At 43.0% G+C, this 25,323-nt stretch overlaps 2 protein-coding genes across 6 annotated transcripts in view; both read left to right on the top strand.

Annotated features, from left to right (window-relative positions):
* LOC129839147 (uncharacterized) overlaps window positions 1-7,078 on the top strand; it is a 34,866-nt gene extending 27,788 nt beyond the window's left edge. For all 4 annotated transcript variants that reach the window (XM_055906426.1, XM_055906425.1, XM_055906427.1 and 1 more), the window contains 5 exons: window positions 60-243; window positions 432-590; window positions 940-1,260; window positions 3,293-5,005; window positions 5,414-7,078. In XM_055906426.1, the coding sequence (XP_055762401.1) occupies window positions 60-243; window positions 432-590; window positions 940-1,260; window positions 3,293-4,981 (2,353 nt within the window). In that variant the 3' untranslated portion in view covers window positions 4,982-5,005; window positions 5,414-7,078. The remainder of the gene's footprint in view (window positions 1-59; window positions 244-431; window positions 591-939; window positions 1,261-3,292; window positions 5,006-5,413) is intronic.
* Window positions 7,079-7,631: 553 nt separating this feature from the next.
* LOC129839736 (signal-induced proliferation-associated 1-like protein 2) overlaps window positions 7,632-25,323 on the top strand; it is a 105,262-nt gene continuing 87,570 nt past the window's right edge. For both annotated transcript variants that reach the window (XM_055907339.1, XM_055907338.1), the window contains exon 1: window positions 7,632-7,844. The gene's annotated coding sequence lies outside the window, so the exon portion shown is untranslated. The remainder of the gene's footprint in view (window positions 7,845-25,323) is intronic.

The raw sequence follows: 25,323 nt of genomic DNA, 5'->3' as shown, positions 1-25,323 counted from the left end.
GAATGCTTATTGTAATAACCAATTGACCTACTGAGCTCTCTCCTCTCTCTCCCCTACAGCTCATGGACAGAGGACACACAGACTTGCATTTTTACAGAGGCTTCAGCCCAGCAGTGGAGATTGGCAGAATCGAGTGTTCCATCTGAGCTAGATCTGAGGATAGAGCAGAAGTTTGACGAGTTTGACAAGCTCGCTGCTGCTGGGCAGAAGCTTATCAAGGAGCGACATCACTTGGCAGATATTGTGAGTTCTTTTACAACAGGGGTCACAAACATATTTTGCCCTGTGGACCACAGCCTTTGAAAAGACTGTGATCAATTAAAATATTTTGTACTTTCACGTGTTTTAAAAATTTAACTAGTCTAGGTGCACAAACCCCAATGACCCAACCATTAGAAGAGACTGAAAATGTCTGGCAACTGTTTCTACAGATAAAGGAGAGGACTGAGGAACTGCAAAGCATGCTGGGATGGATCCTGGTGTACTGGAGGGCGCAGAAAGACCAGCTGGGTCGGGAGAGGTCAAGGGATTCAAGAAGAAGTGATGCCCCTCAGGGAGACGCAACCAGATTTTCACAAGGCCAACCCCAGGTAGGATATCCCTGCTACCCCCTAAAAAATGTATAATAATAGTAAAAAAATAAAGGATATCTCTGCTTTCACGTCAATACGATATTTATTCGTTATAACAAATTCTTTCAGAACAATACCACTGCTCTCTATTAGAATTAGACACATTTAATGCACTGAACTACATCGCTGTGGTGAAGCTACTGTATAGATGTGTATAGAAGACCAAGTGCTTTCTGACAATATTCAACCTGCCCAAATCTTGGCAAATTATGCTTCTAAGGATCAAGGCTTATTGCACAAAACCTAAAAATAATTTAAATATTTTAAAAAAGGAGTTATTGAACAAAATCTTTGGTTTTCTTTGCAGACTCTATCCTCTCTGGCAGAACACAACAAGTCCTCGGAAAGACTGTCCACAAAGCACAGGCTGATGGTGGCGAGCCGGTTTGAAGGACCACAAAAATCCCAATCGGGGATAGTTCACCATGGAGAAAACTTTGCCAAGCTGGTAAACGTCACACCACACGTCCCCTTGGCTGTGGCAGTAAACTCGCCCAGCATTATCCTTGAAGAGCCCTGTGCTACTGTCACCCCACTGGGCAGCAGCATCAACCTCATCCTCAGTTTTGACCAACAGCCACCAGGGGGCAGTCTGCAACAGGGGCCAGTGGAGCCAAGGCAGGCAGTGGTGAGTACAGATCACCACATATTCATATCTACATACCACAAGACAACATCAACCAAATTAAATGGAGGATGCAAAGTTTTGGACAACAGTCAGATTTGATTTATGTTGCTGTAGATGTCTGTAAGCAGGTAGTTGATCCAACGTGTACGATGACGTTATACTGTCAAGTCTACCTAAAAGGCACAAATACACTACATGGCCAAATGTATGTGGACACCCCTTCAAATGAGTGGATTCGGCTATTTTAGCCACACCTGTTGCTGACAGGTGTATAAAATTGAGCACACAGCCATGCGATGTCCGTAGACAAACATTGGCAGTAGAATGAGCTCAGTGACTTTCCATGTGGCACCGTCATAGGATGCCATCTTCCAAACATGTCAGTTTTAACATTTCTGCCCTGTTAGAGCTGCCCTGGTCAACTGTAAGAGGAAACGTCTAGAAGTAACAACGGCTCAGCCGCGAAGTGGTAGGCCCCACAAGCTGACAGAACGGACCGCCGAGTGCTGAAGGGCGCAAAAATCGCCTGTCCTCGGTTGCAACATTCACTACCGAGTTCCAAACTGCCTCTGGAACTGTTTGTCGGGAGCTTCATGAAATGGATTTCCATGGCCGAGCAGCCGCACACAAACACACTTCACCATCTGGCAGCCCGACAAACAAATCTGGGTTTGGCAGATACCAAGAGAACGCTACCTGCCCCAATGCATAGTGCCAACTGTAACGTTTGGGGGAGGAGGAATAATGTTCTGGGGCTGTTTTTCCATGGTTCAGCCTAGGCTCCTTAGCTACAGGGAAGGGAAATCTTAACCCTACAGCATACACTGACACTCTAGACCAGGGGTGGGCAATTCCAGTCCTAGGGGGCCTGATTGGTGTCACAGTTTTGCCCCAGCTAATACACCTGACTCCAATAATCACCTAATCATGATCTTCAGTTTAGAATGCAATTTGATTAATCAGCTGTGTTTGCTAAGGATGTACAAAAAGTGTGACACCAAAGTGTGACACCAAGCCCCAGAGGATTGGAGTTGCCCACCCCTGTTCTAGATGATTGGTTGCCTTCAACTTTGTGGCAACAATTTGGGGGAGGCCCTTTCCAGTTTAAGCATGACAATACCCCCGTGCACAAAGTGAGGTCCATATGGAAATGGTTTGTCGAGATCGGTGTGGAAGAACTTGACTGGTCTGCAGAGAGTCCTGAACTCAACCCCATCGAACACCTTTAGGATGAATTGGAATGCCGACTGCGAGCCAGGTCTAATCAGTGCGCGACCTCACTAATGTTCTTATGGCTGAATGGAAGCAAGTCCCCGCAGCAATGTTCCAACCTCTAGTGAAAAGCCTTCCCAGAAGAGTGGAGGCTGTTATAGCAGCAAAGGTGGGGATCAACTCCATCTTAACGCCCATGATTTTAGAATGAGATGTTCGACGAACAGGTGTCCACATACTTTTGGCCATGTGGTGTATTTCAAGGCCGATAAACCCATCCCCACAGCTAATAACACAAAACATCTAGTAGAACCTCAAGACATTCAGGCACATTTCTATTGTGTTGATCTTAAAAAGCTTTAGATTGGGACTGGGATAGGGAGAGCTGATCCCAATGGCTTAGAGCAGCTATTAGTAAAGGAATGTGCTGTAAGATTTCTGTAAGGTCCCCCATTCCAGATGTGGTGTTTCATCAACTTGGCTCACACTCAATGGATTAGTCATGGTCAAGCCATTGCCACTGCAGCTGGGTATGAGACCACCTCATCTCCATGTGATTTTGATAACGTTTGCAGAATGTGTGATCCCATTTTGAAGGCTTGCAGCTGAAGTAATGTCTTAAAATAACGTACAGTATTTTCCTACAGAATCCACTACATATTTCATAAATTTTGTTACGAGTATCAAATTGGGTCTTCGTACATGAATCTAAGATATCTTTGATCATGGTTGCGTAAGCATTTAACTTCAAGGATAATGAAAGTCACATTTGGCAGATTTTTTGTATTTTAACACATCCAAGTATCTTAATCTGTTTCAGGTGAGCACCTATCTGCAAGTCACAGACGGAAGTCCTGTTTTTGAAGAGGTGGCATCGCCTCATATCCCAGACAGGAGCCACCTGTCAACCACCGTTTCCACAAGCTCAACCAACGCTACTTTCGTACCCCAAGTCAGTACTGTCTTGCTCCCCACCTTACCCAGAACCAGTCCCACCTCTACCTTAAACCTGAAGGGACCGATGAAAAGGAGGAAGAAAATTACACACAGGCACACTGTGACTGGCATTGTCGGAATGCCCAAGCCGGAGGGGGTTACTACCGTGCCCATCGGTGCCGCACACAGAGCCTACACCTGGCCACTGGAGGATAAGAAGGAATGCCGTGCCAAACAAGGGAGTCCAGTAAATACAGAACTCCAACTGTATATCAAAAATAATTCTGTGGTGAGTGTCATAGATGGAAACTCTTCAGACACGTCAAGCAATCCTACCGTTCCTACCATCCAGGGGCATTTCTTGCATGGACCCAATGAGATGACCATTAGGCAAGACAAGAGCCACTATGGCGTTATCCCTCTTGGGTCGATGTTGAGCTTTGACCTGCCCAAGGATTGGGGGAAAATCTCACAGATGGGTGCAAAAGACCTCACAACTGAGAAAGTGCCTTCTGAAGCCAACAGGGACCATGCCAGTCCACCTTTGAATCTGTATAGACCATCGTGCTCAAACACACTCGGTCAGACTCACGTATCGTCCAAAGTAATTGGACAGACTTTCGCCCTCAGTCCAGAGAAGGAAAGGCATCTTGAAGCTGATGGGGAACATGACAGTCCGAATGGTTCACCTTCGATTCCGTGTAGACCGCCAGGATCAAATACACTCAGTCTAACTCAGAAAGTGATTGGGCAGAATTTCACCCTCAGTCCAGGGGACGAAAGTATCTGCAAAACAGGGGACTATGCTGGTCAAAATGGTTCACCTTTGAATCTATACAAATTGGCAGACTCACACTCACTCAGTCAGACTCACAAAGTGATTGGCCATACGTTCGCCCTCAGTCCAAAAGAGGAAATGAGCTGTGAAACAGCAAGGCAGGACTTGCAGAAGGTCAGCGCAGAGTCTGCTTCTCTTTTGGTTCAGTGTGTCTCGCTACCTGCGAAAGATGACGCCTATCACGACCTAAGATGCGCCACGAGGAGTCCTGCCCTTGCTGCTGGACATGAGCACATTTTCTCCAGCACTGTGGGTCTCCACGATGAGGATAAGGTTGAGAGTTCTGTTCCAGTGGCCATTTTGGACTCTGAACCACACTGCAGCAGCTCGATGATGCATGACCACGCCCGCACTGAACCGCCACCGAACCACAAGCACAACTGTTTAAGTGTTCACACTAAGATTCAAGACCTCAATGACCACATATACTTCCCTTCGGCAAAGAGGCAATTCACTTTCCAAAGCGCACTTCGAGTTGTAGAGATCAAGATCTTGTCTACTGTGTCTGAAGACTCCACGTGGATGGGTGTGCGCAGGTCTGGGCGAGTCATTGTGTGCTCTGAGGACAACTGTTGCGTGTGCTCCGACAGCTCCGCACCCATGATGGTATTGGAAAAAGAAACTTCACCCAAAAGAGAACCAGATCATATCCATCCTGATCATTGGCAGTTTGAGGAGGAGGAAGAGGAGCTGGAGGATATTTGGAATGGCACAGACCGGGAAAGAGCGCCTTGAATTACTGTGGTCCAAAAATATGAGGTACGTAAGATCAACAAAAGTGTCCATCTGATAGTTGTATATATCTGCATTCAAAACACACACACACACACAATGCATCTGCAATAGTGTAATACACATACATTCTTGCATTAATATTTCTACACACAAACCAACTGGTTTCATACTGCAAAGTGTAGCCTAAGTAACATTGATTTAGATAAGTAACATTGATTTAGATTTCAGACTTTTACATTTCAATTCTAAATCAAGTTCTACATGGACACCGCATTAGGAAAAGCTTGAAGTGTATGCATGTCTGTTTTAACACAGATAACACCTTTTGATACAGCCTGAACATTGAGTGAACAATTGTCTGAAACTGGTTTTGCCCTGAACAACTCAATTTTAATCTTCAATGTATTCTCATGTTCCTTCTTCTCCCACCAGGTGGTGCCCATGCCACACTGAAGCACAGACCAGTGACCAACCAGCCAGAGATTAAAGTGTCCCTAAACGTATAGCGTCTCAGAGTAGGAGTACTGATCTAGGATTAGTTAGATTTTTTTTTAGATCATAATGAATAAGATGATATGACAGATCCTAGATCAGCACTCCTACTCTGAGATGCTTTGTGGGATTCGGGCCCAGATCTATGATCAGTTTATTCTGCCCCTTAACCAACCTTGACTCAAAATGGACTTTAACTTCACATTGTCTCAGTGACATTAGAGGACTATCGTGTGCAAGCAGCAGTGGTGGAGAAAGTACTCAATTGTCATACCTTAATAGAAAATGACTCAAGTCAAAGTCACACAGTAAACTATTACTTGAGTAAAAGTCCAAAGGTATTTGGTTTTAAATATACTTAAGTATCAAAAGTAAACTGAATTGATAAAATGTACTTAAGTATCAAAAGTAAAAGTATAAACCATTTCAAATTCCTTATATTAAGCAAACCAGATGGCACAATAATAAAACAAATGTTTTAATAGACGGATAGCCATGGGCACAATCCAACCCTGAGACATAGTGAGTCTGCCAGATCAGAGGCAGAAGGGATGACCAGGGATGTTCTCTTGATAAGTGTGTGAATTGGACCATTTCCCTGTCAAACTGTAACAAGTACTTTGGGTGTCAGGGAAAATGTATGGAGTAAAAAGTACATTATTTTCTTTAGGAATGTATTGAAGAAAAATTTTAAGTTGTCAAAAATATAAATAGTAAAGTACAGATATCCCCCCAAAAATACTTAAGTACTTTACACCAGCTGCAAGCAGTCTGCAGGAATCTCACTAGAGGAGACTGAAAACATCCATACAAGACCAAAGTAGTTATGAATGTACTGTTCTTCAATAAGGGAAATTAGCTAGAATTCCCCATATTAAACTCTTACCTGTGATTTTGACTAGGTATCCTCAACCCATTTTTTTTAACCCTTATTTTACCAGGTAAGTTGAACACATTCTCATTTACAGCAATGACCTGGGGAATAGGTACATGGGAGAGAGGAGGGGGGATGAATGAGCCAATTGGAAGCTGGGGATGATTAGGTGGCCATGATGGTATGAGGGCCAGGTTGGGAATTTAGCCAGGACATCGGGGTTAACACCCCTACTCTTAAAAGTGCCATGGGATCTTTAGAGACCACAGAGTCAGGACATCCCGTATCAAACGTCCCATACCAAAGATGGATTTCCACTCAATAATTGATGGATGTCAATGGCCAATGGAGGGCCGAAGCACTACAATCTTCTTTGTGTCTCTTTCCATTGGTTACTGGCTGTTACCATGACTTGACTGCCTGATACAACATAAAGCAATACACATTACTGTATTGAAGCAATCAGACACTTGATGCAGGGTCACAAATAGTGCAATACACTGAACTGAATAGACTTACCCCATGGAATACCATACAAGATTATCAAAATGTATTTGCTCTGTCTCTTTAATGCCACTTGGTGTCTAATTTCTTTCAACTGTGTATGAATTGCATGCAGGGCACATAAAGGAAGAACTGCCATTGATACCTATTTTAATCTGCTGTACAGTAGACTATCATTTATAATTGTAATCACTTTTGTAAAGAAAAAATAAATAAATCAAAGATAATTTGCAGTCTGTTCATATTGAATTGAAGTGGTTTGTCAGTTTATTAGTTGTAATAGAGAAGCCTATTTCAGGTTATCATGAAGAAGTTCAACCTCTCATACTCTTTCAATGAATTTGAAGTATCTAGGAAGATTGCCTTTCGAGTAGACATTTTAGAAGGCCAGGCTCAGAGATATTCACTTTATTATTGTTACAAAAAGCAAGACAACTTGTAGTCCAATTCATGGCTGTGCAAACTTCCAGTTGTGGCTAGTAATGGACCATTTAAGAGCCTTCATTTAGATAGGCTACTTTATGTGGACACAATGTGGACCAAAGTGGATTCATTGTCGAGCAGTACAGGAAAGATAATGTGTCACTACTATTACTTATGCTCACATTTTCATTACTGTATTCTGTATGATTTTACTCATTCTTTCTGCATTATCTGTGTCTATGTTTCAGTAATTACAAGTGATGATTGACATCTCAGAGAACAAACGAGCAATAACGTCACGGTAGGTCAGCCTATCCCTAAACAAATTACCGCATGGGATAGGCGGGACTTCTGCCGATGTTGCCAGCGCGACTTAACAGAAACTAGTTGTATAGACAGACACAGCTAGGCCTATTGATACAGTTCATGAATTGTAGGGACGGGGCTTTGTCTAGTTGCAATTGCAAAAAGTCCTTGATAAATACAGTTTATTCTTCAACTAGGATGTTAAGACTTCAAGTTAATCGTTTTGGATAAAATGGGATGGGAGTTATCTAGATCTCGCCTGAGGTAAGATCTTTTTTGTTGTTTTAAGTAATTCGATTAAAGTAGCCACATTTATAAGAATAACACGTTGGCATGAATTGATTTGAAAGCTGTTCAAATGGTATCATAACCGAATGCAACTTTAAAAGTCGGCCTGACCAGCTAAATCTGGTGTCGAATGGTAAAAACAAAAAGGGTCTGCGATTCTATTGTGCTGTGAGTTCGCCCTCAACAGCGGGCTCTCTAGCCTAAATTACATTAACTTTTCATTAGAAGCAAAACACCGTTCATAAACTGTAAACTGGACTGATATTTTGTAGCCAGAATTGATACGATAAGGCTTCTTGATATTCTACAAATAACAGCGCTAGCTCAACTTCTTTCCTTTGAGTCAAATGTTGATTGTTTGCAAAACTCAATGCATGTTATGTTGGGATTCAACGGGAAAAAGGTCAAAACGACAGTGGTGTGAAGTAGGTATACAAACCTTTTGCCAAAATTATACAAACTTTTTTTGTGAAGAATTCTATGAGAAACAGTGACATACACACCTAAAATGATACATCCTATATTGGTCTTTAAGTCAGGAAAACCTAAAGGCGTCCGCATACTTCCCGTCTGGAACAGTTCCTGCATATATTATGACGACATTTTGTGACGTTTTTGGTCTTCGGCAAGGTTTTTTTTCGGTTGTTCGTGGACAGATTTTTTTCTAGAGGCAAGCCGACATAGGTTGAGGAAGATTGGTGATTGGTCAACAGTAGAGAGTGTTCAATTAAGTGTTTGTAATTCAAGGAGAGACTAATAGCAAAAAATGTACTTGAGAAAAACTGCACTAAACATCATAGTTAGATGTAAAATTGCCCAACTATGATCTCCTTGACAAAAAAGTGAAAATAATGACCGATTTCTTCAGTTATTTTAGATTAATTCAGGCTATTTGAGGAAGTGTATCTGGCTATGGTGTCTTAAGATGGACAAACAGTACTATTACCGCTTTTTTCTTGTTTTTCTAGCGAAGCACCCTCGTTTGGGTCCCCTAGCAGAAGCATGCAGTAGGCTTAAAGGCCTGCATGCTTCCCGTGGAGAAATATTTGGAAACAGTTTGTGTATATATTATGACAGCATTTTGTGATGTTTATGTTCGTTTTGGACTTCAGCAAGGGTTTCTTCGTGCGTTCACAAAAAATTGAGACAAGCCGAATTTCGGTAGCCGAAGTTTACACCCCTTCATCAGTCATTGTTCAGCAGTAGGGATTCTTAAATTAAGTGTTTGTTGTCATTCAACGATAGACGACTCGTTTTCATTCAGATTTTTTTCACTTGAGAAATACTGCACCAAAAAAACTGAGTTGGATGTAAAGTTGCGAAGACTATGATCTCCTCGACGAAAAAAATCAAAATGAATCACAGATTCCTTGAGTTATCTAAGATTCATTCTGACTATTTGAGGAAGTGAATGGCTACTGGCTATGGCACCTCAAGATGGACAAACTGTACTTTTGCTGCTTTATTCTTGTTGTTCAAGTGAAGATGTGAGCACACTCGTTTTGGCTAGGTGCCAGCCGCACTGAAGCATGCGGAAGCCTTAAGAGTTTGCCCTTGATCGTGACTCATTGGATGAAGGTCATTGGATGAAGGTGTCATCTGTACTGGGGAGTTTTGTTAAGAGCCCTGACACTCGTTCTGAACATTGACATGCATTGCTTGTGGTACCGTTTTGGAAGTATAACGACTTTATATTTCATATCAGCAAGAAATGTTTAATTGATACACAACTTTTTTATGGGGTTAGTGTTTTCCCACAAGGCCATATCTCCATGTTACAGCAAAAATACGGACGACATGGGGACCGCTGTGCTATCTAGCGTGCTCCGAACACCTGTGTGCAACGGAAGAAGGCCGCCAGAAACGTAGCCGACAGTATTTTTCAGTGACAACTGTGATAAAGCTGGTTAAAACAGTGTGTATTTTGCATTTGTGGAATTATTTTGTTGGAATAGGAAAGTAAAGAGGTTTATTTTTCTAGAATCGTATTGCAATTGAGAATCTATTCCCGTTTAGATGGAGCATTTGGCTGTTTTGGCAGCCAGAGCCAGTCTACCTCCGAAAATAACATGAGGTCCTTTGATCTTTAGGAGTAAAGGAAATTATTAGGCTCCTTAAGAGTACATCTCGGGCTTGCTAATAGTAGGCCAGGTATTGAAACAGATAAATGAGTCTGTCAACGGAGTCAGAAATTCACAGGTTTCAGATTTGCCCCATGTTTTTTCTCTCAGGTTTTCGCTCACACCTTTTTAAATAAAATATCTAATTTTGTTGTTTTTCTAAGTCCACAACAACAAACCACATCAGGAGACAACTTTTGAGATCTGGGAAAAAATGTAAGACATTTTTATTTTTGGGTGCAGTTTCCCTTTAATTCAAAGGCTCAGGTACACTGTGGTTAGTGGTGTTTCTGTTGCACAGGAGATGTAGTTTGCAAAAAAAATGGCCACTGGATTGATAACAATAATCATGTTATTATTTAGCAGGCTAGCCATAGGCTACTTTGTAGCTAGTTAACATTTTTATTGAGAAGGTTTTTGTGAAAGCCCTTCCATCTACCTGAGGACGGATAGGCCTATCATTAGCATTGCTGTATTTTGTTCCTGTTCCTTAATTGTTTGAAACCTGGACATTTTATTTCATATTATGAGGCATTTCTTACCTAGCTTCAAAGTAGCCTATAGCCAAAATTCCACCATAGACATGTGGAGGCAATTTATTTTATTAAGCCTTCCTCAAATGTATTATCCTGTTCAATTAGTGTTCTTTCATTGTCTAGCAACCAGTGTTCTTACATTGTCTAGCAACCAGTGCTCTTCCATTGTCTAGCAACCAGTGCTCTTCCATTGTCTAGCAACCAGTGCTCTTCCATTGTCTAGCAACCAGTGCTCTTCCATTGTCTAGCAACCAGTGCTCTTTCATTGTCTAGCAACCAGTGCTCTTTCATTGTCTAGCAACCAGTGCTCTTTCATTGTCTAGCAACCAGTGCTCTTTCATTGTCTAGCAACCAGTGTTCTTTCATTGTCTAGCAACCAAAGGCATTATCCTAGTCATATTGGCAACCCATGATGGCTGTTGCATTTTTGGATCACTTTCTACATTTCAAATGGATATTTCCGTCTCTGATGGTATGCATCTTGGGCATTAAGAAGTGAGTATATACAATGACCATTGAAAATAAATGGTTATACGCCGTATACTTGCGTATACCCTCCACTACACCACTGAGTATGCCTTCTCAAATTGGATAAGTTTGCTCTACAATACATTTTGTATAGTTTCTAATGAATCTATCCTAAGTTATGTAGGCTCTTGCTAAACATTGTGTTTTGATAGCGTAGTGATGATGATATTATTATGCTATCAAAATAAGTCTCACACACACAAGCATATATGAGGATAATTTGTCAACTAAACTAGTTGGTACCTGTGTAAAGGGTTGGGTTTTGTTAAAACTAAGTCTGTTTCTTCTACCCAGTGTGGCAGTGTTAACCTTGACAGTTCAGCTGTTGCCTTCATCAGCCTACAACGCGGCACTTTTGATTTCAGACTTTTGGAGAAACGCCTGCTAAGTGCATCTTCTTATAGCTCGCTGATGCTTTGCGAGTTTGAGACGTCAAACACAATGACTTGTGAAGTGGTTTATCGGGCCACGAGAAAAGGAATCTGACAGAAATGCTCAACTTTGAAAAGAGGGAGTCGTTTTCTCCAGGATAGACCTTGGTAGATCAAGAGGCAGCCAAGAATACATTAGCCGAGATTAGCTTTTTCCTAAATATAAAGTCGCCAAAACACACGAGGATCCCTAAAAAAAATGGCTATGGGAACAAGGGAAGTGCTGTGGTCCTTTGGCTCCCAAAATCCTTCCACTCATCAACATGCCTAAAATGCTCAAAACTGGCAACCAATTCTAGCCTGCATACCCTCCTCATATGGCTAAAATCAATAGCATTTTTATTGCCAAGCGCCTGGGAGGACAAGCTTAAGGGTGATTTGTTTAGCCAGATTAGCTCCTTTTATCTGAATTTGCAAAAGTACCTGTCAGCACTCAAGCAGGCTCAATGGGGCTCCAACTTTTTTTTTACTGGAGGCAGCTAATTAAAAGGCATGGCTTTTGTTTTGTAAACCTGTTCCTGGAATGCTGGACAGCTGAGACGAGCCAAGCCCGTTTATAGATGCAGTGTATTCAGGGTATTTTCTGTCTGCATTAAGGTCCCCTTGAAGCAGGCCAAGGAAAGTCGTCCCTCAGCAAGGTGTTCACTGTAGATGAAAGTAATCCACAAATCCTTATCTGCGTTCCCTTTTCCCCCTTTTCCACTCTTGATGTTTGAAAACTCAGAGTACTTCTTGCTGTAGGGCGTTGGAGCGTAATGTTATCTGGATCTGTTGTTTGCGGGTCAGGTTTCTCTACTCATCTCCATATTCCCCACCTCCTTGTCCTCTGCTTCGTTGGTTCCCCCGGGGAGGTTAAATAATTGGAGTGTGATCTCATCGCCAGTATCCTACTTGGCAGGGATGATCATGTGCAATTGTTTGCGTGATTTATAGATAATGGAGTGCGAGAGAATCATTCCTGACGTGTTTCGTGGTCCTCCAAACAAGGTCAAGAGAGGAAGGACTAAGTGCCATACTGCTGTAGACGAAACAAGTTCTCCTCTTGTCCTTCACTTGACCTTTTTTCTTACCCTGCCCAGTAGTGTACCGCACATATTTCAATTCCTAACCAGGTGTCTGCAACTTTGTGTCGCATGACTAGAAATCCTGTGTGGCGCAGAACAGGAAAATGGCCACTGGCGATAGTCTGCACATTGAATCATCCACATGTGTAACCTGACCGCAGGCCAGCTTGCAGACCTATTTCAATGTGCATGAGTAGAAAGGCTGCCTGATAGTGTTACAGACAAGGGGTTTTGGGACTGGGTAAACACATTTTTTAAAGGGCCTTCAGCAACTCTTATGACCCGGTATCTGGTAACAAGGGAATGCACGGACGCAGACTGGGATTAGCTAGCCTGGGCCATCTGTGCGAAGGACAGCGGTAGCCAGGCCTTTTCTTGGTGTCCCTGCATGGAGTCCGGAAGTCTCTGCTGGAATCTCCGTTGACCTCCCTTCATCTGGGCCACTCTGGGGGGTCTTTAATGATTTGATTTCACCATGAAGCTGGAGGGAAGAGCTGCCTCCACAATCACCTCCCTTAATTCCCAATTCTCCATACCACAGGTGAAAGGAGACTGTGGCCAGGCATGCGCCACTCCTCCATAAACCCCATAGAGAGTTTAGTTGCAGGTCGATGGAGAAAAAAAACGTATCCTTCCCCATGATAGCAGCAGAGAGCCCTAAAGAGGCGACACCAGCTCGGGGGAAAGGCCTCTGACTTCCGCTCTACTGATCGCGGTGACATTCCAACGTGAATCACCTGGTCTTAGCACGCTGCTTTGCCAGCCCAGCTAGTCAGTCACGGGGGCCATAGCTCTTGCAGGGTGACAAATGGGATTTAACAGGTTTACCAGTATGGACGGCTTTATTCACTCGACTCGTTTGTGTGTTTAATCTATTCTTAGCTGTAATTACTATACGGTGACTGGGCCTGCGCGGTGTTTGCGCTGGTGCCATAAACTGGTCAGGTGATTGACTTAGGTCAAGGTTTAAGGTCAATTAAGTGGATTGACTTAAGTGCAAGGAGTTAAAGCCAATTAAATATTTAAATCCCGAAGCAACCTTTGGATGAACTTCCTAGACGGCACAGCTCTACTTTTTCGAGTATCGAAGAATGCAAAATAATTTCCGGTGTGTAATATGTCAGCATTTCTTCATAGCTATGGCTCTCGGTGGGTCCTTGGGAAAAATATGAATGACTTGAATCAACGCTACTGCTGTTCTCTTACACTCCCTTAAAGGAAGGATAACATTTAGCCTGCTCGTGTGTCGTCGTAACCGCATTCCCAGTCTCTGTAACCGTTTGGAACCTCTGCGCTATCATCTGACATTCTCTCTATCCCAGCACCTCATGCTCTCAAGGGAGGGGATCAAGCTGCTGGCAAGGCCTTTTCCAAACACGCAGCCATCTGCCTCGACACCTGACACCATAGCCCACACTGGGATCCAATTCGACTTCTCCTCAGACACACGTTCGTTTCTATTAAAGACCGTTTCAAAGCTGACGACAGAGCTTTATCGCCGCCAATCGAATAGATGGCCTACCTTTATTTTCACCCAGAAACGAATCTGTTGACGACATGTTTTAGTATTTGAAAATGGCTGTGGACCAATCAAGTGTGCCTGAATGCTTTTGCTGGGGCGGTGTTGAACCGGTTTGGATGCGTTTCAAATTAGATGTGACAAATGGATGCTGTGTGCAATCTTGCTGACAAGTATAAATGAGGACTTTGGGCCTTTTTGTAAATGTATTTGTTTCATTGGTTTGTGCAAAGTTTTTTTTTTGACTGTGCCCGGGTTTCTATTCGTAACATTTTCATTTGGCTGAATTGATGGTTATCGAATCTTTAAGTTAGTAGTAATAGGAGGCCAGGGCCGATACAGTTGCTAAGTACACGCTTTGTTTCCAGAGTGCTCGGTGAAAGTAACTTCAGGATCTTAGACATTTTGAACTTTACATCAAGCTACTAACAAAGACAAGTGCAACGTTGCTTAAAACAAACGGTGTTTAAAGTAGACGGCCACCTTTAATTTCCTCAAGGTTGAATCTGTTTTCAGGATGTCAGCAAATTGCCTCCGGGTGAATTTTTAAAATAATTTCAGCTCTAAATAACCTCTAATTGACAGGCACTTCCTTGGTTGGTGTCCATCTGGGAACTACGAACCAACGAATCGAGCTTGATGGGTCTATGAAAAGAAAGGGGAGCCTTATGCTATTGTAGAAACACCCGTCAAAAGGTTGGTAAAGCGACAACCGTTGTTGTCATTGAGGTGTATGCAATCAAAAGACAGACCGGTTTATTTAGAGTGTTACGACACTTGGAGGCCTTCGTAACTATTGAGTAGCGATGCGCTACAAAGCAGTAGTGTGGGTGTCTACATAGACAATCATCTGGGGCTTGTCTTAACTGGTCAAAGCAAAAAAACGTTGTCATATTTGGTCACCGTCTCATTGAAGTTTTCTATTGGTTCTTGGCAGCTGTGCTGACAAGTTTCTTGTGTTTTTCCTCTTTAACACTACTAATGCATTTGAGGATTGAGCAAGACTTTCTTTTCAGATGACAGTTTCAGTGACAATGGTTCTGCAATTATTAGTGAATGACAAGCCACTTTGTTGTTGTATTAATGTGTACATTAGCCCTTTGGGGACATTGCTCTCCATTTCTGTGCTTTGCAACATTTGTTTGTTCGATTTACTAATCGTAGCTTGTTACATTTAGTCCCTCAGCGCTGTCATCTCCAAGTGGGAGTCCCACAGTTTGTGTTATTTCAGCAACGACATGGGAACCATTTAGTATTTCCATTTGTCATTGCCAGAGGAGACAGCTTTCGAGCCATTTGTCTAAGAATTAATGAGGATGTCGACTGAATGTCCTCGACAGTAGAGTACAAATTATGTTTGTGGCCTACAATTCCCACCATATTACACTGATGGGATATCCCATGGCATTTCTATTTTTCTTTGTGGGTTCGTTTGTGTGGGTGGATGAGGAGCCCTATATGCTTGATTCACTTATGTGATCCTCCTTAACCCTTTTCTTGTGCTGTAAAGGAAGATTAGTTTGCTCTGACTGCTTTCGTAACAAATCTGTCTTCAAGTATAGTTATTCTTCGTCGTTTAGTGGATGGTGGTAAATAATAGGGCGACAATGTCCTTTTTCTGGAACACACTATCATTAGAATTATTATTGTGATAATGACAGAATGACACTGGGTGGGTTATGGCATTGTTAGACCCATTTGTAGACCGCACCCAATTGTAATCATGGGGTGATTTTATGGGGGGGGTTAAGGTGCAAGTGCCCTCGATGCACCACATTGACAGACGTGGGTCAGCCACATCCAATCAGAGTTTTAACTCAATCAAAAGGTTGAGATAAATAAAGCCTTTTCTGTTTGGCTCCCAGAGAGGTGTTCTCACCTAATCCCCATAGACCGACATCCCCAACCTATGATAGGTCACTAGTGTAACCTTTGTATAACCCTGGGAATCCGCAGATTCTCTGAGGATTTGCATGTCAAAAGTAAAAGTCCTGTCAATGACCTATCACTGCACTGAAGTTCTCCTCTTGGTGTCGGTTAGTTGCAGGGGCCGATTTACCAAGTCTTTATACGTGCTTGACCCGTACAGCTGTCTACCAGATGTCTTCCATATACTTGTGAAAGATTAAGAGAAGGATCTATATTTTTCTTCTAAGTGTCATTTGGCTTAATGACCTTTCAGTGACTGAAACATTTTAAAGGGCTAAAAATAAAGGACACCATGAAAAAGTTGTTGCCTGGTTCAATCTTTCAGATAAAAACTAAGCCCACCTTACCAGATATTTCAAAGTCTGCCACGTCATTGACCCTGAACTCAAGCTTGTGATAACCCCTCTGGCCGTGCTACGGTTAACTGCAGCCCCTCTGAAGCGAAACAACCTGGGGGAATGTGTCGTGTTTTCTCCGGCCCAGAGCAGAAGCGGGGTACTGACCTCACTGGCCCCAGCCTCGAACGGGAGATAAGAAGAAGATTACCGGCCTTCTCTCCCTGCATTCCTTCTCCTCATTGAGGCGAAAAGTGACATCTCAATTGAAAGCCCTCGGGGATCTCCTTTTGACATTCCTGGATCACTTGACTCTGCTATCTCCACTGATGTCGTTTATGAATTGGGATGGGAAGTCGTCGGATCAAGTCCCACTGAGCAGAGCTGGCTGAGGGAAATGATGGATGTGCTGATATTAGCAGGAGGAAGTTTGTCACCAATTTTTTTTCTTTTCTTTTTTTCTTCCTTTTTTTCTTTCTTTTTTTTTTAGCTTTTAAAGGACGAGTACTAGCAACACATTATCTTTGAACATTTTTGGTCGACAAGTCAAAAGGTAGAAAAAGATGACAGCATATTGGTTGTTCAGTTATTATAGGAACCAAGAAGAACTTTAGTTGGTTAGAGGATGGTGCTTGGAACACCAAGGGTGTGGCTTTGATTCCCTTTTAGGTTACACCTATTGGAGGCCTAAGTGGCTTTGGATGCTAAACAACCATATTGGCTCTAATGGCTTTGATTACTGTCACCATGTTGGCTTGCATGTTAGAGGAATGTTCTGAATCGGGCAACTTCGTCAGACTAATGCATGACTACCAACTAGGGCCGGGCGACGTATCAAAATGAATTCAAATGTATGTTTTAGTGCAATGTTCCAAATGCTTGTATCGCAAGAATCAAGGTTTTAATTTTCCGTTAGTTTTCATGAGTGTTATGTGTTTTTGGTCTCGTCTTCTTCGTTTCTTCTGTGCTGTGTGCACTTGTGCACCTTCCCACTCGCACACAGACACCAATTCCTAATAGTTCAACTGGCCTACCTTGTTAGCAAGCAAATAGATCCAAGTTGTCTAGACTCGAAAAATGAGGATTAGCTGGCTACTCATTAGCACGTGACCTTGTGCTTGAGAGCTTGTGCAGGAGACGTGTTCGTTTTCTACAATGCCTGCTACCAGAAGGTGGTCATTACAAGTGGATGTACATGGTTCTGGTTACATTTGGAACCAAAAATCGAATTTCTGAAGACAAACTTGAAAGCCAGATCTGTGGTTATTGCAAAAAAAAGCAGGTTAATAATTCAACTATTTTGATAAAATAATGAAATTATTTGTCTGTGTTATGATTGTGGAATGCTTATTTTGCCTAGGTATAATGTTTCACGCCCCGAATTCATTAGATTATTATTTTTTTTAATTTTCCAACAAAGCTTATTTAGAGAAAACGTTAAAGAAATTGAGATGTATATCATGAAACGCCCATAAATTTGGAAAAAATTGAAATAAGATTTTTAGGCCATATCACCCAGCTCTACTACCAACCAGTCATAAGACCTCATGACAGATGTTTTGCTATGTAGTCATTTACCAACAGTGTGACCTACTCCTAGTGGCTTTGGATTGGTATCGAGTTCTATTTTGGTTGTCATGCTTTTTTTTATTACAGTTTCCTTTATAGGTTTTAAAGTATTATGTTTTGTTTACACCAGCTGTGTGTGTTGGTTATTTTTCTGATCCACATCTTTCAATTTTTCAAACGTTTATTCCTGCCCCCACCCTAAACTGTTTTCTGCTCCCAAAAGGGATTTTGTAAGAAGCTTTGGGGATACAATAACACACATTTTAGGTACCGACCAGTTGAAATGTTATTGCGTACCTAAGTCTTCTAAATCTTCTTCACTTTTGGGAGCAGCTTCTCTGCTACCTTTTGGATGTATTTGTAGAGGGTCCTCAGCACAGTAGGCCTCACCACACAGGAAGAGCTGGGGTTTTTTTCTGTCTTTTTTTTTCTCCAGTCAAGCGATTCCACCAAATGCTTCAAACAGAGAAGCGAAATCTTTTTAAAAGTGCTACTCAGTGTCTTACTCACCAAGAGTTTTGTCTATGGATAGGCTTGTCTATGGATTTAATTCATACTTCATGGAATACGTATTGCCAGCTTCACAATTCTGCCACACACATCCTGCCGGATAACATTGACCCCAAGTTGACCCCGCTGACCGGGAAGCTCATCGATATCCCACTTCGATGAACTCGCCCTCACGACGAGCCGCTGATGAACCGATTACCGGTGCCGTCACGTGGGGAGTCCTCCGTTCCACAAAAGGGAACCGTTAGATGGAAGATGACCCCATCTGTTTCGAGGTTAATTGGAATTATGTTCGCTAATCAAGAGCGGCAACGTGGACCCGGGAGCAGTTTCAACGGGCTTAATTAGTTGCAATGGCAGATAATGGGTAGTGACCGTAATCACCGGGTAACATGCTCTTTGCCGTAGTTTGCTGGTGATGGTGTCTTTATTCAATGTGATTATTCAATGGACGTTTCTGGCCAACACGGCCATGAACACTCAAAGGTCATAGGTCAAAACGCAAAAAGAGCCACTGTGGCGTTGTTCAAATTCACTTCATACTGGGCAGAAATGCTCTCCTGATATCATTCAGGGGGCCAGGGTTTTCGTGTGTGTGTTAAGGCTATCTATGGGGCTAGTCTATTCACATGTTATATATAGACATCTAGCATAAATGTATATAGACATCTAGCATAAATATCTGAAAATCTTGGCCCACGTTTATATGGTCCATGTGTTGTTGGATGACTGGGTCATAATGTGCGAGTTTGTCGTAATTGTAAAATCATGTGTTAGGTGGGTGTTAGGGCATATGTCTGTTTGTTACTAGACTGTGGTGTTTTGGTATCTGGTTTATATATGGTGTGGGTGTGGGCGCAGGAATTTGTAGGGCTGACTAATCCTCCCTTACTCAGCACTCATTGTGCACTTTCAGAGTAGAGCAAATGGCTCCTAAACACACAGGCATTTCAACAGGTAATGTTACACCAGAGAAATATTTTATTCTTATAGTCGTCACTGCCTTGAACTATTCTGTTGTATAATACAAGTCAGCATTTCCCCAAAGCCTTGTTCGCTCTTTTCCCCTCTTTCTTTCCTAACCCAGGATACACATTTCATCTGAGTACCTGCCTCCTTTCAAAAGGCATGTCTTTTCATGAGATCATTAGCTCTGACAGACTCGAGAGGTCAAAGGTGGCCACTCCTCAGAGACTAGACATACTGCTCCTGGAGACATGTTTGCTGAAGGAAGCCTCGATGCAGGCAGGCCCCACGCCCGCCCCTGCATGCTTTTTCCTGAGTAGAGGAGAGAAGGGGGGGGATGGAGGGAGAGGTGGGAGAGGACATGGGGGGATGGAGGAGCACGGTTGGGGGGGGGGGGGGGTCTTGTCTTGTTTGAGGCTTCCCAAACCTGCTTCCTAGAATCTACTGATGTGACCGCCTCAGGTCGGGGAAGGGCTCTGATGTACCCAATGGAGTATTAAACATGCATTCACTTTCACTCACTCACTCACTCACTCTCTCCACTCTTCCTCTGTCATTGTCTTATTTCTGCTCTTCATCTCTTGAGGCTTTTAGTCTGCTCTCTCTGTCTTACCCTCACTCTTTCAATCTTTTTTTATTTTTTCAATGGCTGTCTGCTGCGTCTTCTCTCCCTCTAATGATTTCTTTCTCTCTGTTTTCAGATGCTTAGTTCTGTCTGTCTGTCTGTGTGTCTGTCTGTCTGTCTGTCTGTCTGTCTGTCTGTCTGTCTGTCTGTCTGTCTGTCTGTCTGTCTGTCTGTCTGTCTGTCTGTCTGTCTGTCTGTCTGTCTGTCTGTCTGTCTGTCTGACCTCTACTTTTCTTGCTACCGCACTTTTCCCTTAAAAAAAAAAAGATTTTGTATTTTACCCCCCTTTTCTCCCCAATTTCGAGCTTGTCTCATCGCTGCAACTCCCCAACGGGGTCGGGAGAAGCGAAGGTCGAGTCATACGTCCTCCGAAACATGAGCCGCCAAACCGCACTTCTTAACACCCGCCCGCTTAACCCGGCAGCCCGCCGCACCAATGTGTCGGCGGAAACACCGCTCTACTTGTTGTAGTGTGGGAATAAGCTTATGCCAGACTTAGCCTACGTTTTAACCTCTCCCTTGTTCATTTCAAAGCATGTTCATGACCCAATTCATATAAATCATGTCAAATGAACAATTTATATTAACCCCTCCTACAGAATATGCTTTGGCAAGATTTTGAGTGATGCAAAGACTCCAGTGGTCATTCATAATTCATAGATTCACCAAACATCATATTATTATTATTATTATTATGTGTTTCATTATTCCTGGTAGATACTACTGATTATGATTGCAGACAGAGCCCAGAGAATGGGACAGTGCAATATTAAATGAGTCATGTTTTGATAAGGTGCATGCATGGGTATGTCTACGTCACCAGAGATATGCCCATGCTGTAGAGATATACAGTGGGGCAAAAAAAGTATTTAGTCAGCCACCAATTGTGCAACTTCTCCCACTTAAAAAGACGAGAGAGGCCTGTAATACTTATTTTCCACCATAATTTGCAAATACATGTATTAAAAATCCTACAATGTCATTTTCTGGTTTTTTTCCCCTCATTTTGTCTGTCATAGTTGAAGTGTACCTATGATGAAAATTACAGGCCTCATCTTTTTAAGTGGGAGAACTTGCACAAGTGGTGGCTGACTAAATACCTTTTTGCCCCACTGTACCTAGCGGACTGAAACTTCACTGTTGTAGGCATAGTACAGCTAGTGTAACGCATGTGAAATGGCTAGCTAGTTAGCGGGTACGCGCTAATAGCATTTCAATCGGTTACGTCACTTTCTCTGAGACCTGAAGTAGGGTTTCCCCTTGCTCTGCAAGACATCGGCCTTTGCGGGGCGATGGGTAACGATGCTTCGTGGGCGACCGTTGTTGATGTGTGCAGAAGGTCCCTGGTTCGCGCCCGTGTCGGGGCGAGGGGACGGTTTAAAGTTATACTGTTACACTAGTGCTATCTAGACTTGCGTTGGCAAACTAAGCCATGACATTAGCTAACTAAATGTGAAGGTACCTCAACTGAGGAGTAGTAGAGAATGGAGTGTTTCTTTGTGTTTTACCCCCCTTTTCAACCCAATTTCGTGATATCCAATTACCATCTTGTCTCATCGCTGCAACTCCCCAACGGGCTCGGGAGAGGCGAAGGTCGAGTCATGCGTCCTCTGAAACATGACCCGCCAAACCGCGCTCCTTAACACCTGCCCGTTTAACCCGGAAGCCAGCTGCACCAGTGTGTCAGAGGAAACATGAATCAACTGACGACCGAAATCAGCCTGCAGGCGCCTAGCCAACCACAAGAAGTCGCTAGAGTGCGTTGAGCCTAGTAAAGCACCCCCGGCTAAACCGTCCCTTAACCCGGACAACTCTGGGGCAATTGTGCACCGCCCTATGGGACTCCCGGTCACGGCCGGGTGTGACACCGCCTGGGATCGAACCCGGGTCTGTAGTGACGCCTCAAGCACTGCGATGCAGTGCCTTAGACTGCTGCGCCACTCATGAGGCCTTAAAATGGAGACTTAACTTGAAAATGTGCAGGATACCTCTTTCCGGTATTCCCTGACTTCCCTGACTGTTTTCTTTACTGTGTTATGCTTGCAGACAGAACCCAGAGAATGGTAGCACTCCTCACACACAAAAAAAAAAAATGAAACTACTAAAACTCAAAGATTTTAGAATTGCAAGAAGATTTATTCGAGCCTAAAATGTTTGTCTGTAATCGTAACATGGTGTTTGTATGTTCACAGATGAATTTGAATGTTTTACGTTTCACGCATGGCTTTTCTTACGATCCTAACAATTTCCGTATGGGTTTTCTTACGATCCTACTGATACAGGAGTCCTATCCACAGATCGCTTGAAGATGCATATCTTTCATTTTAGCGGGAGAAGTATGGAGCGAGATACCTGACAGAGGTTGAACATCATAGGACAGCGCCTGTCAGTCACAAATGTACTGACAACAGTGAAACACTGCTGGTTTGAGTCTGCTGTTCGGTCCTACCTCGCTTTACCTGGGTGTGTTGTGTACGCTGTGGTTACTGTAACATTTCTGCACTGAGCGTGATAAAATAAACAGATTTAATTGTTTCTTAAACGCTAATGATGCTTACAGTGCTGTGAAAGTATTTTTCCCGCTTTCTGATATTCTCTAATTGCATTTTATTTTTTTTATACTGAATGTTCAGATCTTCAACCAAAACATAATATTAGACAAAGGGAACCGTAGTTTAAAAAAAATTAATAAACTGAAAAAGAAATGTATTTACAGGAAGCATTTGGGCGCAGTCATTGCTGTTAAAGGTGGCACAACCAGGTATTGAGTGCAAGGCCGCAATTACTTTTTCACACAGGGCATTCGATATTGCCTAACTTTGTTTATGACATAAGTATGTAATTGTTGTTATTTGTTCACTCAGTTTCCCTTTATCTAATATTAGGTTTTGATTGAAGTATCAGTATCAAAAGTATGCAAAAATAGAAAAAAAATCAGAAAGGGGGGGAAATACTTTTTTCACGACTCTGTATGTGACATTTTCGAAGATGGTGATATACGTCTAATGATTTGAATCCAAGTGTTGACAATGGAGTAGTCATCTACTGCTTTCTGTGTAGCAAAGCCCACGTTTAACACCTGTATTGCAAATAGCTTAGAAAGTGCATCTTAAAAGGAAGCTTGACGCCTGTGGATGTCCGCAGACCCTTTGTAATTTATGTCATATTGTACAACAGCTGATGCAAGTAACACTGTAAAAGTGTGAAAACATTTGATCGGTGTTATTTCCTCTAGCGATGCACCGATATGACATGTTTGGACGATACCGATATCCAATATTTTCCTTGCAAAAAAAACAAAACGATAACCGATTTTAAACATTTAGACGGCCACTTTAAGCATTCCAGTACAGTTAAGTAGTTAATACACACACGGACGCGGCGGTCTAAGCCACTGCATCTCAGTGCAAGAGGTGTCACTACAGTCCCTGGTTCGAATCCAGGCTGTATCACATCCGGCCGTGATTGGGTGTCCCATAGGGCGGCTCACAATTGGCCCAGCGTCGGCCGGGTTTGGCTGAATGTTATCATTGTAAATAAGAAATTGTTCTTAACTGACTTGTCTTGTTAAAGGTTACACACACACCACACTGACCAAAAAGTGAATTTGTTGACATTTACGTATGTCCCCATTACCAGTAAAACATAATCAAAATCTATTTCTTTCACTTACTTGCTGTGCTGTTTCGTTGTTCATTTGTTCAGTCGTTTCATTCTCAACCAGGATTTCATCAAACATGTCAAGCAGTGAAGTTTCAGCTCTGTCTGTGGCCTCTTCCTCAGTGCGCACTGTCACTGTGTCCGTTTCCATCTTGTCCAGCTGTGTCTGTAACATTTCACGTAAACCCTGGTTTCTTGTCTGCATCGAAGTAGCGGTCCTTGTACATAGCATCGAGCATGGTGGTGACACAGTAAAGAGAATGCCACCGACTCGCTTGTTCACAGCCTGTGTCGTCAGTTTTGTTGAGCGGGCGTTTCAATGCCATGACAGAGGGTATCACGCCTGCTGCAGGAGCAGTCAATGAGCATATTTTGAGTCAGTTGTTCGACTGGAGCTAGCTAGTGTGTTCATGTTTCAAACATGTTCTCAAATGCCATTGAAATGGCAGCAGCGGAATGACAACCAGCACATTCATGAGCATGCAATACAACTTTCCTCAGTACGAAATCCTCGACGACCATGTGCTGTCAGACTCCGCATGCTCATGCGGCTGATATCGCTGGTCCAAATGTCAGTCGTGAAGCTAATAGCAGCGACGCCATCACTGTGTAACTGCGGTAGGGCAACATCTGAAAAATAGCGCACCGGTGTTCGACCAGTCGGCAAAAGCCAACATCACCCACGAAAGTTGATTGTCAAGGTTGATTGTCAAGGGCAACAGCAGACATCGTTGGCTAGGTTAGGAATGCTGTGTTGCACGTATAGCGCTACATTTTACGTGGCGTCAGTACCTACGTGCATACCTATATAAACATTAGCTTTGACATCGGTTTTGCACATTGGCGTTAAACTAGACATCGGGTCCATGTTGGCATTTTTAGCTAATATCGGACGATTCTGATATGTTCACCGATATCGTGCATCCCAAATTTCCTGAATGTACCAGAAGCCACCAAAATAAAGCTATATCAGATATCAGAACCCCCCCCCCCCCCAGCCCGGGGGAGCCTGGCTGGCTACTATTTCTATTTGGCTGGCTACTCCATGTACTTGTGGAAAACACTGCTATGGCCACTGGTCAGTTTGTAGAAACATCATCTGTTTGGCTGTACAAATTCACCATGTACACATGTGCTCGTTTGCTATCAGTCTGGAACAGGAAAACAAACATACTGTAAAAGGGAGTTCAGAAAATCCAGTCAGTGACTCACACACACGACTCACACACCCTGTCTCACTCTGCACCCTATCTCAGGGCGGCAGATAGCCTAGCGGTTAGCGCATTGGGCCAGTAACCACAAGGTTGCTAGTTCGAGTCCCCGAGCCGACTCGGTGAAAAATCTGTTGATCTGCCCTTAGGCATACATGCCTTGCTCAATTGCTCCGGGGTAGGTGTCAGTAATGTCTGATCCCTGGCCGTCTCATTGCTATATGCAAAAAAAACATATTTCCATTTTCGCACTTGTACGGGTTGCTCTTGTATGTACGGGTTGCTCTTGTATGCGTGGCCTGTAAAAAGACCAAGAAAAACCAAGTCTGTTTTTGCTGCCTTGCCAACTCTTGTGGCCATGACGACCACCACAGGATTTGTCTACAGCCTACTATACAGCTCAGACACGCGGACAGGCTAGAGCTTGGAAGCCAACCAACTACAATGCTTTG

This window comes from Salvelinus fontinalis, chromosome 40 (assembly GCF_029448725.1).
Source record: "Salvelinus fontinalis isolate EN_2023a chromosome 40, ASM2944872v1, whole genome shotgun sequence".
Classification (NCBI taxonomy): domain Eukaryota; kingdom Metazoa; phylum Chordata; class Actinopteri; order Salmoniformes; family Salmonidae; genus Salvelinus; species Salvelinus fontinalis.
Note: the sequence above shows the minus strand (reverse complement) of the source record. Positions and strands in the feature narration are given on the sequence as shown.